Genomic DNA, 27019 nt, shown 5'->3' with positions numbered 1-27019 from the left:
AGCAGTTTGATTGCCTGCTTGATTGTTTGTGAGATAACGGTGAGATTGGCAGTGGCAGGGTAATTTACTGGAGATTGCAATGTCAGGCGATATCCAGGGGGGCTCGTGAGCATAAAGATGTGATTCTCATGACTGACAGGAGGCTGGGAGATTGATATGCCCATTCAGAGTTCATGGTGTCATCAGAAGGGTTCGGTTGCAGCATCCTATAATCTGCTGCGTGATGAGGTCATTGCAGGTGTAACTTGTGCTCATCTCTAATAACAGGTAAAGCAAAAATGCGATGCAGCTGCAACCTGTAAATGTAAAATTTATACCCTGTGGGTTTGCCTTTGTTATTTCTGGTGTGTTGATGGGATTTTTTTTTTTTTTTTTGCCTGGTGGTCGTCTGAGTAAAAGAAGTGAGTGGACTAAACAGTGGGCAGCTCTAATTCAGAGTTGCAGGGTTCTCACAAACTGAACAGGAATGCAGGATACTGGGAAAAAGTTCTCAGAGCTTAATGGGAAAAGCGCCTTGAGTTATCCCCTGAACTGAAGCTCCTGATGTCCTTAGAGTGATTATATAAAGTGGGTGGAAAATGGACTGTGGCAAAACAGAAAATTCCTACGGCCACTTTGGAAAGGATTTCAAGATAAATGGAACTCTTAATGTGAATAGGCGGCTGACCTTAAAGCAACACGCAGCTCTCACAACAAGGTGCTTTGTCTGACTTAAATGTCTTTGGAGGCCTGACTGAAAGATTGCCAGCATACCTCGGCAATTTTTGGTTTTAAATCAGACACAGTCATTTTAGGCACACACAATGGAAATACAAGGCTAATTGTAAAATAAGAAAGTTTATTATAGGTTTGGGTTGGGCTTTTTTTCTTTTGTTGTTGTTTTTTTTCAGTTGTCACTGTGCAGGTCTTTTGAGCATTTGAAAATCTTGAAAATGCATGAGTTATGATCTTACATAAATATACTTTTGTCAGCTTCCCTGGAATGCTATTTATGTTGTATGATGTTCAATGTATGCCCATGCCATATTTGTGTTGGAAAAATCAGATTAATACACCTTGAAGAGGCTCTGAAGGTTTACAGACATAGATTGCAGATTGAATGCCTGATTCTTGCCAGAGAAGATAGTGTTTTAAAATAAATGGTTATTAATTTCTAAATTACAGTAGAACTCCATTGAGAGAACATCGTTAAATGCTGATACCAAAGGATATTGCTAACTTGTTACTCTATGTGCTAAAAATAGTCAGTTGTTATTTGTCTTAAGTATACAGATCAATCTTCCCATTGACTCCATTTTAATTTCTGATGTTAAAATTCTATTTTTTCTTAAAAATGCACCTTAAGAAATATTCTTGATGAACAATCTGATATGCCATATGATGACTAAACCCGTAGGTGTCTAAGCCGGGTGCTCAAGAGCCTCATCCTTGTTGCACCATTGGCTCAATTACCAATTTTAGGGCACAGAGATGTTATGAATAGTAAGCTTTAACTTTTTCCCAGTGCCTTCAGTTTTCCATTGGATATTACAGCTCAGCAGCACCGTGCAGCTGGCTGAATGTGAGGATTGTTACCTTTCAGATGGCTTGGTGGACTGCCTGGACCCAGACTGCTGCCTCCAGGCCACTTGTCAGAACAGCCTCCTGTGCCGGGGCTCGCGGGACCCCCTGGACATCATCCAGCAGAGCCACTCTGGAGCACCAGCTGTGAAGTCATTCTATGATCGAATCAAGCTCCTGGTGGGGAAGGACAGCACTCACATCATCCCAGGAGAAAATCCCTTCAACAGCAGGTAGCAGCTATGAATGTGACACTGGATTTGTGCAGTTGAGAATTTCTCCCACCAATTTTATTCGTGTTTTAACTTGAGATGCTGCTCTCAGGTGCTTCATGTTTGCCCTGATCACACTCTGTTGTGGTTTATGACGTGGACTTTATTTCATAAACTGAGTTTTATTAGCCTTTATTAGTATTTTAACGTATTGGCTACACCTAGAAGAAGGTTCCTTTCACTGAGCAGGAGCTTCTGGGGTTTATATTTCATGAAGACTGCAGTCTAGACCAAGGGAAATGCAAAGTAGTTTCCAGTTAAAAGAGATTGTGTTTTATTTAGTACCATTAACACAAGTTTCAACAGTGGAATAACATTTCAAATAAATTTAAAGATACATTAACGTAGGGAGTTTTATTATTTATTCCTTATATAAAACCATTTTACTTGTATCATCAATACATCTGACTAAGTGTTCTTTTTCTTCTTGTTTGTTTTTTTCCAAAGCTTGTTTTTCCTATGATTATTAATTATATATTTGTAATGAATCTAAAAGCCAGCACATCATTAATTGATATTTGATGCCATTGTATGCTTACAAGAAGATTGGTATTATCAATATTATTTAAACAGGTCTCCATGGAAAGATGCTAAGAAATTGATGAATATGTTAATTATGTTCATATCACCAAAGTTAAAGCTTAAAAAAGAACATCATTTGAGATAACACCCAAAAGATTGGATTTCATTACAGGAAACTGTTTTCTCAGTCAGGATCCCATTACAGGCTTAATGGGTGATGTAGAGCAGGTACCTCAATATTTGTCTGTAAAACAAGGATCATAATGTTTCTGGATACACCAGGCAGGTCCCCACTGTATTCGTTCCTGTGCTGCTCAAACCGCACAATCAGTTCCATATTCCATCACAAAGTCCCCTCTGGATCCTGCTCTGTATAATATAGATTTTATGTTATTCTGTAAAATACTCCATGCATACATACATGGAGTTGTTTGAAAGGGAAAAAAAAAAAAAAAAAAAAGAAAAAATAATTCTACTTTCTCTGAAATTTGTTGTGGTCTTTTTTATTAGCTCTGTAAAATTAAGATGGGGGAATTCTTGCAATTTTCTGCAGAGCTCTGTGAAAAGGAAAACAAGACGAGAGAAACTTACTAATTCATGAGGCTGAATAATTTGAAGGAATACAGGCTATAGTATAAAAAGTAAATAGTCCATAGGCTGGTTAGTACAATGCTGGTCTATATGAGTTACCACCAGCAATATTTCCTCAAGTAAAGAGAAGCCAGAAGTATTGTATTAGAAATAATCAAGCTGTTTAAGTGTAGATATGAGTTGGAGTCTTCAAAACAGTCTAAGAATTAAGCTGTTGACAGCCTAAGGGGTGCAGTGACACATCTGAAGGGATATTATCCAGAGGGACCTGGACAAGCTCAGGAAGTGACCCTCAGGAATCTCATGATTCAAGTGCTGAGTCAGTGCTGGATCCAGAGGAGGCATCAAGTTGATCAGAGGGATGGAGCAGCTCTGCTGGGAGGAAAAACTGGGACAGCTGGGATTGTTCAGTCTGGAGAAGAGAAGCTTTGGGGTGACCTAATTGTGGCCTTCCAGTGCCTGAAGGGAACCTACAAGGAACATGGACAGAGACTGTTCACAAGGGCCTGGAGTGGCAGGACAAGGGGGAATTGCTTCAAACTGACAGAGTAGGTTTAAATTAGATACTAGGAAGAAAATCTTCCCTGTTACACAGGGAAGCTGTGGCTGCCCCATCCCTGGGCGTGTCCAAGGCCAGGTTGGATGGGGCTTGGAGCAACTTGGGATAGTGGAAGGTGTCCCTGCCCGTGGCAGGGTGTTGGAACAAGATGATCTTTAAGGTGCCTTCAAATCCAAACCATTCTATGGTTCTATGAATTAGAGCTTTAGGCTAAGCAGGAGCTGGCAGTTCAGTCCTGAGACTCCCTTGAGAAAGATCTCATCTGAAATTATAGATTTTTTTTTTTTTTAAATATGTTTTCCAGGGTTGCTGGTGGCAGGAGTCTTACTTCTGTTTTATTCCTCTGAAGTACACTACAGATTTTAGCATAACTGTGCAAATGGCATATTAATGATGTTAAAATTGGCCTTAGCCTCTAAGTTGTGAAGGTGCTTTTGATAATTCTGCAGCTCAGCTGTTATTTTTGGTACCAGTTTTAGGCAAATTATTGTATAGTGTCAAAATGTAAGTTTTAAAACGAAGGTTTTTGACTTTTGAAAAGTGCCACAGGGTTAGACTCCCAAGTTTTACATATACTGAAGCTGCCATCGTCCCAAGAATTAACTCCCATGAAAGATACTGGCTCTGTTTGCTCTCATTCCATTGAGAGACAGGAAAAAGTGGAGCAAAATAGTGGTTATTATTTTTTTCCAGTCTTAGTATAAGAAAAAGTTATTTCCTACCCTGCTAAAGCAATAAACAACACAATTTATTGATTGCAAAAATATTTAAGTCTCATTAATCATTTCTGTGCAGAAACAATATGAAGTTTTCAGAAAAAAGGTAGCTACATGTTTTTACACATTTAAATTCCTTGTTAAAGAGAAAGGAAAAGCACTTCATATATCAGCCTAATTTGTAAGTTACACTTTTAAAAGATTACCAATGGAAGGTTGTCCTATGTGTGACTATTAGTCAAAATATTGCTTATTATAAATCCAGATTTTAACTACATTTTACCTTATTTTAATATCCATTGTGTTCTTGATTTTAGAATTTTAGAAATAAAAAGGAATATTATTGACCAAAATATTTTATTCACATTATTTCCTGAAATATTACAATTTAAGGTAGAAAAAATTAAGTCATGATATTACGTATTCTCTTCTGCCATATGATAAATTCTTTCTAAATCTGCTTTCTGCACACTTCCCCTAGAAAAGCTTGAGTGACTTTCTTCCTGCAACTGTTTCTCAGTGTTTATCACGTAAAATAATTCAAGCAAAATGAATAATACCAAGGCAATTATCTTTGTCCAATATGTTTCCGAGTAGATTTTTCTTAGCAAGTATCAATTTCTATTAAATCCCATATTCTGATATGAAATGTTATTTTGCAAATTAAAATTTGACCTGAAGGGTCAAGAAGCAGTTGAAAGTTGTAAAAGAAAAGTAACAGAAAATGGTTCATTTTCATTAATTCGTTTCTTTTATGTAATATTGAAGAAAATGTTACACCTGTTTGGAATAAAAATACGAGGAAGTAGTTTTTAAATAACCAGTACAATACAGTTAGGAAAATGTGTGGTTGGGGTCCCTGAGGTTGTGGGTTAAGAGCACTGAACTCTCTCCCTGTTTCCCAGGTCGACTTGTCCTGTTTTCACATTTCCAGTGTAGAAATGGAACCCATCTACAACGAGCTCTTCCTTTTCCATCTCCCTTTTACCAAGCAGCTTCCACCCCCACCAATCTGCTTCTCTCAGGGTACAGGGAAGGAGGAAGGGAAAGGATCCAGGGGCTGGAGACTCATCTCCAGCTGGGAGCAACAGCACTCTCTGCCCGCTGTGCACTTAACAAGCACTCTCCAAAGAGAAAAAAATGACTGTGCCCCTTGGAGGGATAGCTCATCTTCATGTCCCTTAGGCTGAGCAAAGCTGCTTATCCTGCTGGCTGAGAAAACTCTTTGTTTTGCCTGTGCATAAAGCTGGCCTTAAAACCAAATCCTTCCTCCTGCTGGCCAAGTGCAAAGTGAGGGTTCCAAACTGGGACCGAATGTGGTGTAGGAACATCAGTCATTCCGTAGGATAAGGGAATGTGAACTTTAACTTGGAGAATTTAATTGTATAGAAAAAAAGATATGGCATTGCACCATATTTTTCAAGTGTATTAGGCACCCACAGGCATGTTATTGTACACAGGGAGGTGTTTGAGCTCTAGTGGGGCTGCAGGGTCACAGCTCTGGCCTGGCTGAATGTGAGGGAGGTATCTACACTGCAAAGCCTCGTTAGACAACGAGGCAAAGCCTTGTTAGACAAGGAAAGCACTGACTCCCATTCTGTATACACATCTCACTGTATAGATAAACAGAGTCTTGATTAAGGTGTACAGAGAGAGCTGGGCAACATTGTGGTTCCTCAGTATTCGAAAACTCTTTGGAGAAAATTGGATTTCGAGTAAATGAGGCACAAGTGTTCCACTGCTCCGCTTATAAACAACATAACTTCGCTTTTGCAATTAATACCTTCAATTCTCCTTCTTTTTTTTTTTTTTTTTTTCAGTCTTGTGTCTCTCATAAGAGGCCAAGTGGTGACTACAGATGGAACTCCTCTAGTAGGGGTCAACGTGTCGTTTGTCAAGTATCCAAAGTACGGCTACACCATCACTCGTCAGGATGGCACGTGAGTGTCCCTGTTCATTGAGCCCCTCTTTCATATATGGTGTCTTTACTGGTTAACAGATGGTGTGATCTAGTGGAACCATGTGGTATCAGGCATTGCCTTCCTCCCAGGGCAAAGAGCTATTAAGTAAACACAAAAGTAATTTTTCACGTGGCATTTTGAATACTAACTGCATGTAAATACGAACAGGCTGACTTCTGGTAATGACGTGTTAGCAGGCAGACTCCTTTCAGATAAATTGTTCTGTATCTATGAAAACATTTGTGGACTACAGCAATATCCAGCTGAGACCAGAAATATTTTATTTTAAAATGCAATGCAGGCTAACACTTCCAGGAAAAAAATAATTATCATTATAGAACAGTATATTTTGTTAAAAGTTCCCTTCTGCCTCTCTTTCCTTTTGAAGATCCACTCTCTTTTGAGTTTCTTCAGGGTAGAATGTAATCAAAAGATTCTAATTGAATATATTTAGACAATTTCCTGCTGTGCAAAAAAGTGCTCTTTCCCCCTTGTATCAGCTTATTTGAAATGCACACAGATTCAGATAAACAAAAGTCAATATGTCATGGTTTATCTGGTTTACTGGCTGTGGTACCTAAAACAATCTATCTGACACAGGCATTGTAAACAGTTGCCATTTTATCTTGATCATGCATACGAACAATTGAATTGAAATAATTAATATGAGTCAACTGAGCTATAGGGAGTATTCAAGTGCCACATTTCTCAGAATATTAATCTGTTATAATAAAAATATAATGCTGATTTCAGTGATTTAATACTTCAGTAAATGGTGAGATGAACTATATTTAAATCTGAATAAATTGTTGAAGTCATTGAGTAATTTGTTACATTGCCAGCATTTACATGGAACAACTGATACCTGCTTCTGTTGTCAGAATAACCTGGAAGCATTTTACTCATTGAGGCCAGATTTCAAATGCCTGTGCAGCTCCACATACCTGCTGTGGTTGTGTAGGGGGTTGGGAGTAAACACCTAATGTCTCTGAAAAATGACAGATCAGTTATCCTGGGGACAGGGATTCTTATTTGTAGAACACTTCTCATTACTATTCTCTTACTGCCACCTGTCCTGTTCTGTGCTTGATGGACAGGGTCTTTCAGGAAAGGGATAATTAGTTGTCCATCTCAGAATGAACTTGGCTTCTCTGCTTATTCTGTTTAAGGTGGCTTGTAATAATAAATGTGGTGGTTTGTCTGTTGGGCATTGTTTGAATTATTTAATGCAGATTTTATATCAGAGTGAGGTTTGTCCAGGTGACTTCAAATCATTGCTTGTCTTGGCTGGTTTTCAGCTGTTTAGTTGCCAGAGGTTCACGTCCCATTATTGATCATTTGAAGCATGACATTTAAAACATAATCATGGTCCTTTCCCTCTCCCCACCTCCGGTGGGATGGGGAGTGAATCAGAAGCGTATAAGGAAGAAAACTCATGAGTTGAGATAAAAACAGTTTAATAACTGAAATAAAATAGTAATTATAATAAATTCTAATGAAAAGGAAAATAACAAAAAGGGAAAGAAATGCCCAGCCAGATCTGGAGGAGCTTTTCCTCTACTTTATATACTGACCTATGGCACTGTGTGGCCTGGGATATGGGTCATTTGGGGTCAGTTGTCCCAACTGTGTCCCCTCCCAACTCCTTGTGCACCCACATTCTGCCCTCTGGTGGGGTGGGGTGAGGAGGAGGAAAGTCTGAGGAGGAGGAAAGTCTCTGATTCTGTGTAAGCACTGCTCAGCAATAACAAAAACACCCCTGTGTTATCAGCATTGTTGTCACCCTGAATCCAAAACTCAGCGCTCTGGCAGCTGTTAGGAGGAAAATTAACCCCATCCCAGCCAAAACCAGGCATATACCCATGGCCATAGGTATACCTCTGTGTCATTAGCCAGGAATGTTTTTACTGGAATTATTCAGTCTCATCACTTCTAAAGGCCACGTTTTTCTAGGTTTGACTTGGTTGCAAATGGTGGAGCTTCCCTGACCTTGCACTTTGAACGGGCCCCGTTTATGAGTCAGGAAAGGACGGTGTGGCTGCCATGGAATAGCTTCTATGCCATGGACACACTTGTGATGAAGACAGAGGAGAACTCCATTCCCAGCTGTGATCTGAGTGGCTTTGTCCGTCCAGACCCAGTCATCATTTCATCACCACTTTCAACTTTCTTCAGTGACGCTCCCAGCCGGAATCCCATCGTGCCAGAAACCCAGGTAAGAACAGTGGGAGTGAAAAGGATACAGAAATCAGTCACCCTGTCCCTGCAATTGCTGCAGCAAATGCCTCTGTAGAGCTGCATTTGTTCTGACAGGTACCAGGTTTTCTAGTGAGGGCTGCAGGAGATATCCCGGGTGTGTGTCACCCAGACACATTTATCTTTGACTACCTTGCACTGTCCCATTATCATACAATATATCAAGTATATCTCTCTATTTCAGTTGACAGCTTAGGTTGTTCAAGAGAATTTTGAAAAGGCCCGGCATGTGGTGCCAACCGTACACTGTTTCCTTGTTCATAACTTAGGACAAAGGAAAACTGCCCTGGTGCTGTTGTTACACTCTGTTCAGTTAGTCTTTATACTGTTAGTGGAAGTTGTGGGTTCCTATGACTGTGTTTGTCATGTTTCCCTTGCATATAACTTGCAGTAAAAATACTTGTACTTAAAAAGAATGTGTACCCAGACACCCAATAACTATTTGTCAGAAATGTCAGCTGAACTGTGTCACTACACTGCTTTGAGGACAGCCATTCCCTTTAGCAGAAAGTCGTAAGTTCGTAAGAATATGTGAGGTGATATTAAAAAGTAAAAATAAAACTCACTAACGTGAAATGCTTGATTCTTTTCCTGTTCAGGTTCTTCATGAAGAAATTGAGATCCCTGGCTCTAGTATAAAGCTCAGCTACCTGAGTTCCCGGACTGCTGGGTACAAATCCTTACTGAAGATCATCATGACTCAGACTCTTGTGCCTCTGAATCTCATCAAAGTTCATTTGATGGTGGCGGTTGAAGGGCATTTGTTTCAAAAATCGTTTCAGGCATCTCCCAACTTGGCATATACATTTATCTGGGACAAAACAGATGCGTATGGTCAGAAGGTGTATGGGTTGTCAGATGCTGTAGGTAAGTCAGCTTATACAAGCTCCAGAACTTTCAGGTGACACCTGTAATTCCAAGCAAGAAAACTGCAGAGATTCTTGGGGAGGAACAGGTATAAACTGAACAATTCTTGTCTCCCTGACACAGTATTACTGTTCTTTTACACATTAAAGATCACATTCAGAGGGTCTAAACTCCATCACCATGCCTTTGTTTCCTGATCGGTACCTGACATTGAAGGTTTAGACCAGGAAAGAGGAAAAACTGGGCACAGGAACTTAGGTGAAACCCAGCCCATCATTGTATTTCTGTTTTCTTTCCGTTAAGAAATGATCCTCATGGCTGGCAGTCTGCAGAGCACTTGGGTTTTCACACATGCCATTATTGTAGTCTCTTGTGGTATAACACATTTGAAATGAAAACGCTGTTCCTCTAATGCTGTTCAGTCTTGTAGTTCCGTAGCAATTTTTAGTTTGCTTGGTTTTAGTGGGTGGGAAAAAGAGTGATCATCATAATATTTTTCAGTTTTCATTGAGTATCAGAATAATTTTGATACAACAGTGCTAAAAATGAGCATCAGAGCTGTGCCAGTGTAGAAACAACAGCTTATTTTTACAGTCTTAATTATTTTCTATATTTTCTAAATTTGTCTTTGCTGTAGCTTTTCTTTCTGACATTATTGCATGAGATAATGCTCTCCTGAGTAATGCTTAAAGTGCACTTGTGCTTAAATGCACCCAAAGTTTTCACTGCTGTTTGGTATATGGTATGTAAAAAGAATACACTAAATAAATGCTATGAACACCTGGCAAATAAAGAATTTGATCTTGTCCTGTTATCTGATAGAATAATTTTATAGAATAATTTCTCACTCTCCTCCCACCAAACCAGTCACTTCCCAGTGTGAGCTGTTAAGATAGAAATGATCAGATCCCTGCAGAGTACATGTGAATGAAGTTTCAAATTTGTGTCTAGTCAAAGATCTGAATACAATATTGTAGAATAAAAGGGAGTAATATAATCACTCCATCTTCTTGAGGGGCCTGTGAAACTGGAATGCTGATTATTGGGAATACGCTTTGGACATTTAATTCAGTATTTGTTCAGCAAGTATATTAGATTTTCTTTTATTTCAGTGTCTGTGGGTTTTGAATATGAGACTTGCCCCAGTCTCATTTTATGGGAGAAGAGAACAGCTCTGCTGCAAGGATTTGAACTGGATCCTTCAAACTTAGGAGGATGGTCCCTGGATAAACACCATGTGCTTAATGTCAAGAGTGGTGAGTCAGTTAATTCCATGTGTTTTCTGTCCTATATGGAGTTTTACCTGCGAACACTTTTTATTTGCTTTATATTACACTTTAAAAAATGCATTTTCTTCAATCTTTTTTTTTCATCTTTAGCTCAGTAAGGTATGGAATACATTCCAGCTGTCAGAAATTTTTTCGCAACAAATTTTTGACTATTCTGCATAGCATAACTTTCTGAGTCCAAGTATCTATCTTCTGTTCTGTTGTTCATTTATTCCCCTGTAATATCTTTTTGCCTTCCTTCCCTTTTGTTTTTTAATGGACCACACCCATTCCTGGTTCCTTTTGCTTGGCTTTTTTTTCCCTCTGAGATGGGGCTTACAAGGAGTATGAGTCTGTGACCAGATACTGGCTTTCATTTGTCTTTCTCCTTTACCACCTGTCTGTATTTTCCTCACTTCTCTTTGTCTTTCCATATCCTAAGCTGAACGTTTCTTATCCCCATATTTTACTCTTTGGGAGCTGAATGCTGAGCATATATTTTATTTGATCCCTGTAAAGTGTTGTTACAGCCTTCCTGCTGATCCCTGCATTAACAAATAGCAAAGGATATTTTTGCTCAATAAATCTAAAGTAGCCTTCAGGATAGGCAAGATCAGGCTATTTGAACACACTTGCAGTGCTGGGCAGTGGATCCAACACTGCTGAAACAGATATTTGGGTAGTGCATGTCACTGTTTTGGGGAGCCAGTTGCATTAGGATCATACAGCTGCATTTCTGAAAGAACATGAGGCTGAAACTGTCCAGCCAGATACCCACAGTTTTTGATGACACTGAAAATGCTCACTCTGTCAGAGAATCCACTCTGTTCTTGCAGCAGGGGTCTGCTCTCTTAACAAACATTTTGAAAATAAATCCTATCTTAAAGGCATTTCTTTGAAGCATAATAAAGATCCGTACCACTACCTTCCCTCTTGCCTTTTATCACTGATCCTTAGTAGCCCTTCTGGAGTTTCATCTGTCTCCTATCTTTTCTTTTTCTGTGTTACCATCTCCTCTGATGCCTCCTTTTCTCATTTTTCATTTTCCATTAAAAAAAGTGTGAAAGACTGAGAGGTGGAAAGAGAATAGTAAGGTTGGCACAAAATACCAGACAAAACATAGTATAGGAAACTGGAATGAGAGGATCCAGGCATAGAAATAAGGAACACATCTTCTCTGCTTTTGCCTTCCCAGTTAATATCACAGTCTAAACCACAGCACCAGGCCAGAGCTGTGTGGCAGTGTTTTCTTTCATAATGAACACTAAAGGACTCTGGGTGTAGATTTGGGTCTGTGGGCGTGTATGTGTGTGCTCTTCAACACTGAATCTCATTACACCTTTATTTTTACTACTGCAAAGCCCTTTTTGCTCTTCTCATTTGACTGAAAACCCAAGTGCTGGAGTCTTTTCAGTGTACAGCCCTTAAGAGCAGCTGTTGGAAAGAGAACAGCCTGAAGTCTCTTGCAATGAATGGTGGTAATAACCACTTCTTCTCCTCTTTGTCATTAGGTATATTGCACAAAGGCAACGGAGAAAACCAGTTCCTAACTCAGCAGCCGGCTGTGATAACCAGCATTATGGGGAATGGGCGCCGGAGAAGCATATCCTGCCCAAGCTGCAATGGTCTGGCAGAAGGAAATAAGCTTTTGGCCCCTGTAGCACTGGCAGTGGGTATTGATGGAAGTCTCTTTGTTGGAGATTTTAACTACATCCGGCGCATCTTCCCCTCCAGGAATGTCACTAGCATATTGGAGCTGAGGTAAGGTGTTAACCTTAGTGCTGCACTTCTGGAGCCTGTGCTCAGATCAGCCTTTACCATTACTTTTTATAATTTTGAAAAACATTGTCACTTTCAACCTATTTAAATTCCAGTGGAGAAATGGGGCACAGAAATGCATAGTTCAAAAGCCTGTAGCTTATCAGAGCAGTGACTACAGAGTACAAATCAGTTTGTACAAAAAGTGCAAACTATCCCCTTCTGTCTCATTGGTGATCCCTGATACAATCTCCCCTCGGTGCTATACATCTTTTAGTTTTGTTTGAAAACTGCAGAACTGACTGCCCTTAGGTGCTGAGCCACAGTGATAAGCAGAGGTGTACCAGTCTCACGAGGTCAGAGGGAAGGTTTTCCTATCCGTGGTTTTGAGAGCCACTTTCCCATTCTTGTAAGTCTGTTCCTCTAGGTTGACAAGTGCAGTTCAGGTTGACATGCAGAGCCATTTTGCATCATCAGAACTCTTTTTCAGATTTTAACTCTGTCCCCCTGTCCCGTGCCCCCTTCCAAGCTTAAGATTTGGTCACTTAATAGGGAAGGCATGAGTGTAGAGTGTGCCACTTCACCCATTTCTGTTCCATCTCCTTTTTTTCATTCTTCTAGGAGAGGCAAGAGCTATTGCTTCAAACCCCAACTCTGTAACTGGACCTTATACTTACAGTACTATTGAGGATTTGTAGAAAAATAAAGAAAAATACCATGCACTGGCTGTGTGCTGACCCTTCTGGAGCCCGCTCAGGCAGCAGCATTAGTGCTCCTGGAAATTGGATATAGCTGCAAAGCACACAGAGTGAATTTAGGTCACTAGTCTTTTCTTAATGATATGACCAATCACCAATTCCTCTGCTTCCACTGTACTTTCAGTTTTTAATTAGTGGGAAAAAGCACAAAACTATTGGACTGTTAAAGAATAGGAGGCCTAGCTCTATTTTACACCTCTCTTCCATTCATGTCATTCTGTTGATGTCACTATTGTGAATTCTGATTCTATATAAGAAAAAAGAGATCTGATTCAGGCCAATTCTACTCTGAAATCACTCTCTGACACCTACCTCATACACCATCAGGCTGCCTCATTATATTTTTTTTTTTTAAAGTCATGGATCATGCAGTGCTTTCTGCTAGCAGCTCAGTGTAAGCCACAGAAGGAAGCTGGCATGGACGTGTGACCTGCTATAAATATTTATATCAATATGCACTAAAACTCTGCGTTATATAGAATATGCTAATTGTTTAGGGTTTTTTTTTCTAATTTGGTCAGTTCTGTTTAGCTTTCTAGTAAATAGGACTACAGCTTTATAGGTGAAGAAAAACAGATTAGGATATTTATTATAAGGAATCTGTCTGCACCTCACTTCCTAATATCAGCCAGTGGCAAAGTTTCACAGCACACCCGATGTTCCAAGATGTTGCCTCAAAGTCCTTCAGTCTGAGTACTTTGCTTTCTTTCTGTGCAAGAGAGATTGAGAGGGAACTTCAGTTTTCATCATGTGAGAGGGGAAAATGGGAAAGAGCGTCGGTAAAGAGACAGAAGATGGACTTCTTAATCTGCTGTTGTCCACTCTCTCCTTTATGAAACTGTTTTCCACAGCATAGTTTCTTTATCTTCTGTTAGAACTGTTGGCAAGGAACAGTGAAGCTACTGTATAGTGAGTGCTGTTGGACAGCCGCAAAGGACTTGACAGATTTTTAGGATTTACAGGTTTTATATTACATTATGGTGTCTTTTGCCCCCTGTACCTCTAAAGGGAATTAAGATCCATTCCAGCAAACATCATCTATAGCAGTAATTGTGATTCATTGCTCATCCTAAAGTCTGTATGAGTTACACAAGTAAGAGTTTGAAGATTTGAGCCATTTAAGTATGAACAAGAGCAGAGTCTTCAGCTGGTATCAAGGAGCTTGGATAACGCTGCAATAGCATGTCAACAAGTATTACAAACCAAATACATCACTTTGTTTAGATTTCACAACTGATGTAATTTTGGTATCACATAAACCAAGATAACTCTTGAGTAACTTTATAAGTCAGAATATCCCAGTGTGCATTTTTGCTTCACACCGTCCTTTACGAAGGTGTCTGATTGGAATGGCAAATAGGGATTTTGACTCAAGTGCTGCATGTCCCACTACACACTGGTACTACAAGCTGGGGGCTGTGCCTGGAGTGCTGCAGCTCAGGAGTCATGTACCTCTTTGTTTCCTTCAGTGGATATTCCTAAATGGAAATTACATCAACACAGTGAAACACTGTGGTGTGGAGAATGTATTAATTTTCTTCTGGGAAGCAGAGGACACTTTTCCCTTGGCTTTGTGTCTGGGCAGTAAACTGTGGATCAATTAAAGCTGTTTATCCCCCATTGCACAGTACCTTACTGCTCACTTATGAGGGGTTTTTTTCACCCTCACATTTGTTTTGATAGGCTTGAACAGATACCAAGGAGCATCCAAACTTGCTTTAAGCAATTATTTTAGTGACTGGAAGGAGAGAAAAACAAACTGCATAGTAGAAATTTGCCTGTTGGAAAACTATTTGGACTAGAGAATTTACCTCCAACTGGCAGACAACATCCCGAGCTTGGTGCTTCTCCCTGCCCAGCTCTGTATTTAGAAAACTGCCTATTTCTCTCACTCCCAGCCCACAGTATTTCCAAGTGAAAACTCTTTCAGTTGTCCAGAAAGTTTCCTGTATGTGAGGGGGGAGGGGGGGGCAGGGGTATCCTACTAGGGAACCCTATCCTTCCCAGTCACACTTCATCTGTAAACTGAGCCAAGGCTAGTGCTGAAAAGAGATATCTTCTCCTGTGTCCTTTTGTAAAATAAAACAAATACTATGTTTGCTTTACCATCTATTCTTCAGCTAACTGTTTGTTCTTTTTTCTTCTGTTCCCTTTCTATAAAGAAATAAAGAGTTTAAACATAGGTAAGACATGAGCTCTTTCCCATATAATTTGATATGGTTTGTTTGCTTCATTGTGTTTGCTTTTTGTGTTGTGCTTCTTGTGTAATGTTATGTTCTTCATGTACCATATATAGAAACATTTTTATGTGCTAATTGTGTGTTATGAATATGCTAAGCATTAGCAATTATGAAATGCAGTCAAAAAGCAACCAAATAAGTTCTGACAGTAATTACAAATTTCTAGTAGAATGCAAGTATAATGAACCCCAAGCTAACTTGTAGATAAACACCTCTCCCTGCTGTCTATAATTGGTCTAAATGGTCAAGGTAAACTACAACAGCATTTTCACAAATGCCAGAGAGGTTCACAAAAGCACTAATGACTGCATATAGGTCAAAAACTCATTTTCTGGTCATTAATGATTTTCTGAACCTGCTGTCCTTTGCCATAATTTAGTTTATATTTCATTTGTCAAACACATTTAATAGTTAGTCAACCTGTGGGTTGTATGCAACCACTAGGAGCAGTCATTGTAAGATTCAGGAGGGAGGCGTAACCTTTCTGCATGTTAGGAGAAGCAATTTTTCATCGTCTCACCTCAGAACTAGGTATTCTGGATGGCAGCAGCTTAGGAAAACCTCCTTCCATGCCACAAGTGGGACAGGGAGGAAGTCCATCTTGGAGAAAACCAAGGGCAAGAACAAGAAGAGCTGTTGTAAACTATTCCATGGTGTCCTGTGCATCACCCTTTTAAAACCATACTTTCCATTTATGTAATACAAGTTGATGCAATAGATGGTCTGGGCTAAATAGTATTATTTCCCCTTACCAGTGTATTTTGGTATAGCAAGTGTAACACCACTAAATATTCTTGTCTGGATGAATTCATGCACAATTTGCTAATGATTACTGGTGGTGCTGGAGGTTCCTTGTTTGCTTCTATGAAGCTTAGTTCCTTTTTCGGGTGCTTAGAGATTTGCTCTGGGCAGCTTCTCTTTTTGGTTAAATTTAAAGAAAAGCTGTTGTTGCACTGTTGTGAATTCGATGCACCTATGAGAAGAACAGGGAGGATAAGCTGGTCCTGCTGGCACTTGCTGAGTACTCACACAGAGCAGAGTGAGGCTGCAGGTGCTGGTAAGCAGTGCATTAACTCAGGAGGGCGTAGAGGCAGAGACATTATTGGCAGAGGCCTCTGAGAAATACTGAATGCCATAGAAAATCTTTTAAAACAAGGTACAATCCTTGGCCTCCTGTAATTCAAATTAAAGATTACAATGATGTGGGGAAAAGAGAGGCAGAGGTCTTTAATTGCTGGGGGTGCCAGTTTGAGACATATTGACTACTCTGTTATAAAACACATCCCCATTTGAGGCAACAGGCTCATCAATCCTTTGGGGACACAGTGAGTGCAAGTCACCTTCCAGCAGTTGTTTCCTGCCAAAGTCCCTCAAAAATTTGCATGGAAAGTCTTCTACTATCTGTTCCCTTGCTGGGCTCAGGAAGGAGGGGAAGGGTGTGCAGGAGGTCTGAGGCTCCAGTGAGCCACTCCCTGATCTGGAACCAAAGCTCATGACTGACTCCCTGGCACAGCTGCCCTGGGGGAGGGAGATTCCAAAGGAGAAAGGCAGAGACTGCAGGAGAGAGGGAGATAAGCCCATGTTCTGCCATTGCTCTTTACTCTAACTCATCCCTTATCCCATCCCGGTAGCAGTGGGACACACCTGGGGGTAGCTGAGGGCTGAAGGGAGGCAGGTAGGCAGACACACGCTGGCAAAATCATGTCCAAAAAGAGGAGACCCTTCCATTCCTGTGGGGTGGCTGCTGCTCTGTGTCTAGCAGCAGCTCAGTTCCTCTTGGCACTGTGTCAGCAGCTCTCACTGCTGAGACCAGCAAAGGCCCTGCCTTGTGTCTGTGCCCAGCTCCAGTCTGTGCCTGCCTCAGGTCCCCCATTTGGCCAAGCTGGGGCGGGGAGGGGATGCCTTATTTCAGAAGGGCCACAAAAAAGGCACCAGTCTTGAGCTAAGTTTGGGTGTATTTGTGGAGTATGGAACACCAGTGTCACGACAGAGTGTGTTCTGCAGTGCCAGGGGGCAGCGTGGTGGGAGAAAAGAGCAGAATTTCAAAACAATGGCAAATATGCAGATGTTTGTATGGCTCAGATACTTGAGAGACTGGAGGAATCTTCTAAGTGGAAAGAATGCTTTTTTTTTTTTGGTAAAGAAGGTTGAGCATTATTTTGGAGGAATGTGATAAGGGTCTAGTGAAGAGGTGCAGTCTGCTCCTGAAGATAAGGAGAGGAACTTGGGGAATAATGAGATTGTGTTCTAATCTCCAACATGTCACTAGTCTACCTGCATAACTTTGTCTACACCACTTAACCTCTCTGTGCCTCAGTTTCCTCCTCTGTAAAATGGGTGCAATACCCACCTTTTTAAAGTACTTTGAGATCCATGCATGAAATAAAACCTGCCAAGTATTTTTTATTTACTGTATTTCTTCATCTCTAATTTCTACACTCCTAGACTTCAGCAGATGGTATTGCCTCTGCCTACTGAATTGCTATCAAACCCATCTCCTTCCTACCTTCTGCAGTTGTAGAACAAACTCTTATTGACCTAAAATCATGGCATGTCAAAGACTGGCATAGAGGAAAATAACTGTAGAAAGGGATATTTTGGGACCTCCTCATTCCTCCAAATCTGGTCATGGCCACGTGACCACAGATATCTTTGTGTGCCGATGATCCATCTGCCGAAAGTGGCCTTGTTAGAGTTTGAGCAAATCTGATCAAGAAATGGCTTATGTCCCTCATAACTTAACCTCTGTGTATCCTCACTCTTGGAGATGGGCACTTTTGCCACATGAAACTAGGAGTGTGGATATTTGGAGGCAAATCTCTTTGGTTACTGGTAAGTAACCTTCATTGTTTTTTTTCCTTCCTGTCTTCCATTTGTCTTCTATGCTTTGAAACCACCATTGACCTTATTTATGCTCACCCATAGGCTCCAAAGGCTGGAAAATTCACATCACGCTTAAAACCCAACTAAATTGAGTTAAACTAGCCAGGCAAGATTTTGAAAATATTTCTGCACTGCAGTTCTGTGTGTGTGAATGTATAGATATATATATATATTGCGAAGATTGACATTTCTCAATTTTCAGATGATTTGCTAAAGTAGTTCCAAAATGTGACAAGCTGTCAAAAAACATATATTTCAGAGGAGAAGTAGCTTTCCATATGAGCGCCCATTCTAATCACAAACTGAGGACCAGTTTCCCGATAACAGAAGGTTTGGAGTTAAAGTCAGACACTTGGGGTCTCTGGTTTTAGCTAAATAACCGACTTCATCTGCCGTAAATGAGATTCTTGATAAGAATGAATGAGAACAAATTTGCTTTAGGAATAAATTTGTTATGCCTCTGCCTCCTATTTATACAAGACCTCACAAATCTTGTGGCGTAATCTAAGTAACTCAGAAGCTGATTCTTTGATCTTACTCCTATGACTTCTGCTTCCAAAGGAAGTTAAACAAGGTAGCAGGGAGGGGGGGAGCAGATAAGCTGAAGAGAATTGACCTGGAGCAGATCTAAAGGGCTAAAGAGATCAAGACTGCTGTGCAGCTCTGGCTTACTGGGCTCTGCTGTGCAAGGCTCAGTGTAGAAGGATGAGTGAGATTTAAAATGACAACCCCTCTGAACACTGACCAGGCCCTAATCGAGTTAGGTCCTCAGGTGGTGGTCCCTCAGACCTCAGCTCTGTATGAAGGTGTCAGACTTTCTTTCCAGATCTTTCTGTGCCTGATGAGCACCCAAGCTCTGAAAGCCTGTGAAGTTTCTAGACTGCTCAGCTGTTTCTGTTCTATGCTTTCTTTCTCTCTAAAGCAACAATCCCGCTCATAAATACTATCTGGCCGTGGACCCTGTTTCAGGCTCGCTCTACGTGTCGGACACCAATAGTCGACGGATATTCAGAGTCAAGTCCCTCACAGGCACCAAAGACCTCGCGGGTAACTCTGAAGTGGTGGCAGGGACGGGAGAGCAGTGCCTGCCCTTTGATGAAGCCAGATGTGGGGATGGAGGGAAGGCAGTGGATGCAACCCTAATGAGCCCTCGAGGTAAAGTAGGAAAGGAAGCCGGAGAAAACGACTGCGTGCGGCTGGGCTGGATGTGGAAATAATTATCTGGCAATTAAATCACTCCTTGCTCGGTGATTTTTATTCTGGGCTTTAATTACAGTGGATTGGCAAGTGCTCGTGCTTTGTTTAGTTAAAGCAAACTTTATTACCCCAACACTGAGTGCTGCAAAAGGAGAACAGAACACAAATTAGCAGGGTACCACTCACTCCAAGAAGCAAGCGTGTAAACCAGGAAACAAATTACTGTTCGAGATACGGTCTTTGGGGAGGAAAAACTGCCTGATGTGGCTTTTCTCTGAGTTTTTATTCGATGTATTTCCTCTTTCTTCAGAGTTAGAGAAAAAAAAAAAAAAAAAAGGATTTTTTTGGCCTTTCCAGTTTCTAATTTTCAACAAAAAGTTTTCAAGATGATCTAGAGATTTGGGAATGTGTTTCTTTTTAAGGCTTTTTCTCTCTGTTGTTTCATCTTAATTGTAAGGATGAATTAATCAGGTGTACTGCCAGGTGTTTCAAACATCTTTGATTTCTTTTCGGTGGTTGAAAATAACTAGATGATCATAAAAGTGAATAAAAATGGAAGGTCCTGTCTCTCTATATAGGAAGCAGTTTCAGTTAATGCATAGAAGTTAAGAAGACGAAGCTGTATCTTCTCTCACTGCCCAATAGGGATGAGCGCTGCAACCATTTGAAGGCAGAATTTTTAGATCAATATTTTATTTTCAGCCTGAGAAACGGACAAGGCAGCGCGCCGAATCAAAGCAGGAAAGACAAGTGAGAGAAAGGCTGCCCTCCTTCCCAACCGGCAGCAGCATCCATCTGTTCCTCTGAGGGAGCACCCTTTCATTCTGTGCCTTTCCTCTCTAAGGACTCCCAATGTGACAGGCATTGAACCTTCCATTTTTCAATTTTTTTTCTAGGCTGGCAACCCCTGTGTCTTCATCTGGAAACACCAGATGTTCTTCCTGTATTTTTACTGCAACAGGTCGAAAGAATAATAAAAAAAAAAAGGCATCCCAGAAATAGTAAAATACCCTCCTATTTTTTAAAAAGTTTTAAAGGAACTTTAAAATATGTCTAAAAATTCTTTGTCTTCACTGGATTCTTCTGGTGAAGAAAACAATGCCTCAAATTTCCAAGAGCAAAACTTAGGAGACAGTTTTTTAAATTGGATTTATGTAATATATCATACAGAGTTTGAATCTAGAAATTAGCTGATGCATTCTGCTTGCTCTTTTGGCATGTTTGGGGATTTCTGGGGTATTCTTTAAAGCCCTGGTGGATAAACCTGCTTGATGCCATTTGTTTGGCAAAACTGTGGGTACTTGGAGGGTTCCAGGGCCTGTGCTCAAGTTGGGAGGGAGGAAAGAATGGGGGAAGTGAACAGATGTCACCATCTTGCAGACTTGTCAATAAGACAAAGCCAACCTTGAAGCCGGGAGCCTCACTGCTGCACTGATGCCTGGGTCTTATGTTTGCAGGAATTGCAGTGGATAAGTATGGACTCATGTATTTTGTTGATGCCACTATGATTAGAAAAGTGGATCAGAACGGAATCATATCAACCCTGCTGGGCTCCAATGACTTAACTGCTGTTCGGCCTCTCAGCTGTGATTCCAGCATGGATGTCACCCAGGTAGGCTCTTACTGCATTTATTTCCTTCTCTGCCTTAGAAGAGATTGGCATCTATTTTGGATGACTGCCTGGCCACTTAAGAAATATGTTATGCAGCACAAGATGATAGCTTATTTGATTCGTTACTGAAATGAGTGAACCATCCTTTTTACTGTGGCTAACACGGGTTATTTATGCAACTGTAGAGAAATAAGGCTGAGATAATGGGAGTTATTGTCTTAATTGCCTGTTATTCTGTAATTATTGTAGAGCTTCCACAATGTAGCATTCATTCTTTGCACAGAAACACAATTAGCCAAAGTTACGACCGCACGTAGCTTTAATATTTCCGAAAAAGCAAAATCATTGTTTGAAATAGTTGCCGTTCATGACTCGGTTTCATGATTTACGCTGATAAACCCCTCACTAATTTGCTGTTGTTACACATGGAATTTTAAACACTGGAAGTGTACTTTTCAGTTACGAGTTTTACAGTGATAATTTGTGCAACTCATAGGTACGGCTGGAGTGGCCTACTGATCTCGCTGTCAATCCCATGGACAACTCCCTTTATGTCCTAGAGAACAATGTTATTTTACGGATCACAGAAAACCATCAAGTTAGCATTATTGCTGGACGCCCCATGCACTGCCAGGTTCCTGGTATAGACTACTCTCTTAGCAAACTGGCTATTCATTCTGCACTTGAATCAGCCAGTGCCATTGCCATCTCACACACAGGAGTTCTTTACATCAGTGAGACAGATGAAAAAAAAATTAATCGGCTCCGCCAGGTAACTACCAATGGAGAAATATGCCTTCTTGCAGGGGCAGCTTCAGACTGTGATTGCAAAAATGATGTCAACTGTAATTGCTATGCTGGGGATGATGGGTATGCCACTGATGCCATCTTAAATTCACCATCTTCCTTAGCTGTGGCCCCAGATGGTACCATCTACATAGCTGATCTCGGAAATATCCGCATTAGGGCTGTCAGTAAAAACAGGCCCATTCTTAATTCCTTTAACCAATATGAAGCTGCATCTCCAGGAGAACAGGAGCTGTATGTCTTCAATGCTGATGGGATTCACCAGTACACTCTCAGCCTTGTTACCGGGGAGTACTTGTACAATTTCACCTATAGCAGCGATAACGATGTCACGGAGGTGATGGACAACAATGGCAACTCCTTGAAGGTCCGTCGGGATGCCAGTGGGATGCCCCGCCATTTACTGATGCCGGATAATCAGATTGTCACGCTGGCTGTTGGCACTAATGGTGGACTCAAGCTAGTCTCAACACAGACCCTGGAGCTCGGATTAATGACATATAACGGAAACAGTGGTCTCTTAGCAACGAAGAGTGATGAAACAGGATGGACAACATTTTATGAGTAAGAATGTTTTTGGATATATTAAGCGTACATTTATTTTTCAAATGGTAGTGTGTAGGCCCTAAACTGACCCTACTGAAATTTGTTGTAGGTTTTTCACTGATACTGAATAAGGCCATTGCGCCTCAGTCTAGTTTGACGCTGGAAATGGTTAAGTGGCTTCTTGAGCGCGTCAGTTGTGCCGGGTCCCTTGGGTGGGTGCTGATCCACCTAAATCCCTGCCCGGGGTTAGAGTTCAGGGCAGCTCATCCACCTCCAGCACGAAGGACTGTGTGCCACGCCCAGAACCCCACGTTAGTGTCCCTGCTCTTAGTTGTCACCACGGCTCCAAAAGTGCACAGCCAGAGCAGCCCCCAGCACTCTGCGGCTCCCACTGAGCTGCCTCTCTCTAGGAACCCTCATGCTGCAGCTTCTTTTGGAACTCAGATTATCTGTCTTTCTGTTCAGACTCATATATTACTCGTGGTTGTTAAAATGTTGATTAACTTTACTGATTGTTCGTTCTTGAGACAAGCGAGGAAATTAGATCCCCAGCTATCTGTCAGACCCCTGGTGTAACTTCCATAATTTGTAGATAACCCAAAAGCACGCTGGTGTTCACGAGTGTATAGATTAAATAGACAGAACTTCCTCTTTAAATGAAATTCATCTGAAGAGATAAAGTTCAGAAGTATATTAAAAATCTAGAAAAACTAGTCAGATTTTTATTAATATCTATCTTATTCTTAATAGTCTTATTGCCATTTTTTTCATTAAAACAATTTTAAAAATAGAAGCTAAATGATGTATTGAAAAATATATTTAGCTTTTAAGTATGGCAAGTCTGATGTCATATATAGTTTTATATAGTTAATTAACGATTAATAAATATCATTCCTCAAAATAGTGAGCAGAAAATATGAATAGGGCTTTATATCTAGTTTTAAATGGCAGGCTGATTTTCAAGGTTAGCGATGACACACACACACCTCTTTCAGCTTATTAATGCATTCAGCTTGGCCACCACTCTCTCTCTGTTTAGAGATAACACAAGTAATGCAGGAATAAAAAGGACTGTATTCAATCTGCTCAGAACATCTCCATATCAGCACTGCACATCGGTACTTGGTCCGTGCTGCGTTTGGCTCTCCCGTATGAAGGAAAGCAGTGCCCTCTCGTGGGGCCCTGCACAGCAAACCACTGATTACTCGGCTGGGCTGGACTTAGAGATGTGGGGTGGGTTTTTTTCCCTTAATATTTTGCAAAGATTATTCCTTTACCGCAAATTTGCTACAAAAGTAGTCCGGTTATGTGGCCACATCAAGGTGTTACCTGCTGATTACAAGCTCACTGGACTAGGCAGAATAAAATTCCTTGTTATTGCTAATGAGATGTGGATGCCCTTCTAGGTAGGGGTTTTTTCACTGTTTTTTCTTTGATAGGTAGCTCAAGATTCAGTCACATAAATTAGTTATTTCTCAAAACACTGGTAATTAATTGTAGAAAACTAAATAGGAAAGCAACTTAAAACTCGACATGAAAATCAATAACACTAAAAAAGGTCATCAGAAAGTTACCAGTTACAAAACTGGTACAACTGGTGCCTGAGCATCACACCAAGTAGTAAGTTAACATGATGTATTAGAAAAATTGCATTATGAGTCCTAAGGAAATATAGAAGGTAGGGGCTTTGATGTCTTACTGAGATCAGCTGAAAATATCATTTAATGTGTATATAGTGCTGCAAATTTTTTCCAAGATCAAATAAGAAGAAATGTGCAACCTTTGCCTCAGGTCAGTGGAAGTTAAATACCATATTTAGGTCTAAATAGTACAGCCTGAGGTACTGTATTAGATAATTAGTAAGTTTGATGAGGGAGCAGAAATAACTTACTTTCTCCCAGATTTGTACATACATTCTCCTAAGCATAGAGCCCACAGATGAGACGACCATGTAGACATTATTTAAATCAAATTTACAAACCTAAACAATCACAGTCCACAGTCACTCCATACTGGTTTCTGTTTGTTCTTCAAAGCAGCTCCTAAGGGAAAATTCTGTATTCATCATTCTGCAATTTATTTTGGTAGCTGTAAGTTAATATCAATTGAAGATGAAAGATATATTTAGTTAATGAGAGTTTAGAAGGACAACAAAATAGCTTTCTGTGCCATTACATTCCTACACTCATACCTAGATAATCAGTACCCAAAATTGTTAATATGGCAGCAGAACCAGAAAAGAACAAAAGTCTTCTAAGTAGGAAAATACTACATGAACTAAAGTTCTTATGAAAAATTTATTTCCATGCATTTATATCAACTAGATGTTGAAGTACTGTGCTATCTTACTGGGTATATTCCTTTCATTTATCTGAAACTTTACCCTGGAAACACTCTCAGAATTAAATTTGTGCAGTTCATGTAGGCATGCATCTGTATATGCAGAGAAATGCAGCCAATAAGTGGTTTTGTGTGTGTGTATACACACTCCATATGTGTATTCTACAGATAGCACCTGTGTGTGTGCAGGCAGCTCATTTGCAGTAGGAACAGGCAAGGCTCTTCAATAATAGAACAGCTACCAGCAGGCTCACATGGGGTAATTTAAGCTTGGTTTGGGCATGAAGCACAGATCTTTGAAGCGGTTCCCAGGGGCATTCCACTTGGTCTGGGGAGCAGCCGAAGAGAAGGCTGCAGTTTTCTTCTTAAATCAGGTTTTAAGAGGGGGAGAAAATGGGGATGTATGTAAATGTATGTGGGTCTGTGCCTTGCCCAGCTCTGTTCCTCCCTTCTGTTCCTCCTTTCTGCAGTGCTGGATGTGCTCCTGTCGAGCAGCACAGGCTCAGACCTCAGAGGTCGGAGGGATGCCGGAGATAAAAATTGCCTGAGGTAGAGAGGTGCCATAACAGCCTTCAGGGCACTGTCACAGCTCACTGAAAGGATGCACAGGTCAGGTGTTTGTAGCTGCCAGAGAAGGTGACAAGTGCTCAGCTGTGTCCCAGAGTTGAGCTGTAGGTGTGTTGGGTGGCCCAGCACCCACGGGATGGCTCTGGAAGGCTCGGAGCACCTGGGCTGGCAGAGTAAACCAACACCTCTGTGCCTGCCCTGGTGCCTGGGGACACCCAGAGCTGTCCTGGGAAGCCTCTTCCTTCGGGGGGACACTTGGTGGCAGTTGGCCACCATGTGTTGGGGAGTTGGCAGCAGGCACAAGGTTGTTTTTTAAGGTACAGGCACTAAGAAAGATTTCCTCCCCTTGTAATTTTATTAGCACAAAAAACCTGGGATGAAACCTTACTCTAAACTGAAGTCAGTAACAAAAGCTCAGGAATTTCAGCGTACCAAAGCCCACCTCATCTGAGGTTGCCTTTGTCAGATTTGGTTCATCCAGCCTGATGCTGTGTCATAGCCTGTGATAGGTAGTGACTGCTTCTGATAAAGATACCAAGAAGTCCCAGGTTAACTAGGGTTTTTTTTTCCATTGCAAATTTTCTTTTTTACCTCATTAGGATCAGGTTCAGGACATGAAGAAGAAAGGAATAAAAGCATTTTAGTCCTATAGCGTTTATTCTTATTATTCAGGTTAGTGTCTGGGTATTGTGTTCTACTGAGTGCTTGCTCCCACATAATACATAAATTAAAAAAAAAAAAAACCACACCAAAACAACAACCCTCAGGAATATGTCACTTAAATTTGTAGTACATAAAAGGTTTCTTTTTTATTAATTTTAATTTTTTTACCTTTGAGGTATTTTTTTAAGCAGGATTTTATTGATGCAATGGCCAAAGTAGAAATGCCTTTTTTATGCATTGTATCACAGTGTGTATCTGTCATTGAAGCAGTGAATTTTTTGTATATCTAGCTTTTAAACAAAATTTTCTGCAGATTTTCATGAAGAGTACTTTTCTATGTATTAAGTGTGTCCACTTAAGGGCTTATAAGCCCTTTTAATCTCTGCTGTTGCTGATTCCCAGTGACCAGCACTGGGAAACATGCCCCGTGGCAGGGGCAAAACCCTGGTTTCTTGAAATAGCACTGGAATATTTTCATTTTTCTGTTTCAGTCTCTGTACATCCACATCCATATTTACTTTTTAGACTGCCCTTGCACTTTGAACAGAGATTTCCAGTGAGTAGCCCACAGCAATCCCCAGGAATTTTTCCTAGGTTAATTAAAAACCCAGCAATGTGAATGAAGAGTTTAAATTAATGTCTCATTTGCATTGCCTAAAATATATTTGCTGACGGGGAATTTCACCAGCCATTTTTCTGGAAGTTCACCACGCGCTGCACAGTCACATTGAAGCTACTCATGGACTTTCCTGGTTTGTCCTAAACAACGTCACAGAATCACACAGAATCCCTCTGTCTTTCCTGTAATATTTGACATCTAATTGTTCTCGTCATCACTCTGGTTTTCACTAAATGTGCCACATACAGACTCTTAGGGAGCATCTCATTATTAACCTTTGAGATTTTTGAAACTGTCCATATTTTGTACTTTTCCCTTGGTTCCATTTAGATGAATGCTTGGCTGGATCATGTTCTTCCCTCATCTCTATTTTTTGAGTACTTTTCACTATTTTTTTTTCTGAAGACCCTTATAAAGACTTAACCAAATCCCGTTTCATAGATTATCTCAACGTTTT

The 27019-nt window shown here is 40.6% G+C and overlaps 1 protein-coding gene across 9 annotated transcripts in view; it reads left to right on the top strand.

Annotated features, from left to right (window-relative positions):
* The window catches only part of TENM2 (teneurin transmembrane protein 2), a 448458-nt gene that overhangs the window by 404389 nt on the left and 17050 nt on the right, over positions 1-27019 (top strand). For 7 of the 9 annotated variants that reach the window (XM_027892715.1, XM_027892711.1, XM_027892714.1 and 4 more), the window contains 10 exons: positions 1583-1793; positions 6041-6160; positions 8135-8396; positions 9037-9304; positions 10417-10560; positions 12084-12333; positions 15251-15271; positions 19134-19366; positions 20866-21020; positions 21517-22391. In XM_027892715.1, coding sequence (XP_027748516.1) covers positions 1583-1793; positions 6041-6160; positions 8135-8396; positions 9037-9304; positions 10417-10560; positions 12084-12333; positions 15251-15271; positions 19134-19366; positions 20866-21020; positions 21517-22391 — 2539 coding nt within the window. The remainder of the gene's footprint in view (positions 1-1582; positions 1794-6040; positions 6161-8134; positions 8397-9036; positions 9305-10416; positions 10561-12083; positions 12334-15250; positions 15272-19133; positions 19367-20865; positions 21021-21516; positions 22392-27019) is intronic. The other 2 variants (XM_027892712.1, XM_027892709.1) reach the window with 1 other exon arrangement.

Source organism: Empidonax traillii, unplaced genomic scaffold, assembly GCF_003031625.1.
Source record: "Empidonax traillii isolate 1590-97213 ecotype Southwest subspecies unplaced genomic scaffold, ASM303162v1 scaffold364:size1245619, whole genome shotgun sequence".
Classification (NCBI taxonomy): Eukaryota; Metazoa; Chordata; class Aves; order Passeriformes; family Tyrannidae; genus Empidonax; species Empidonax traillii.
The sequence above is the reverse complement of the archived record's forward strand: the minus strand, read 5'-3'. Positions and strand labels throughout refer to the sequence as shown.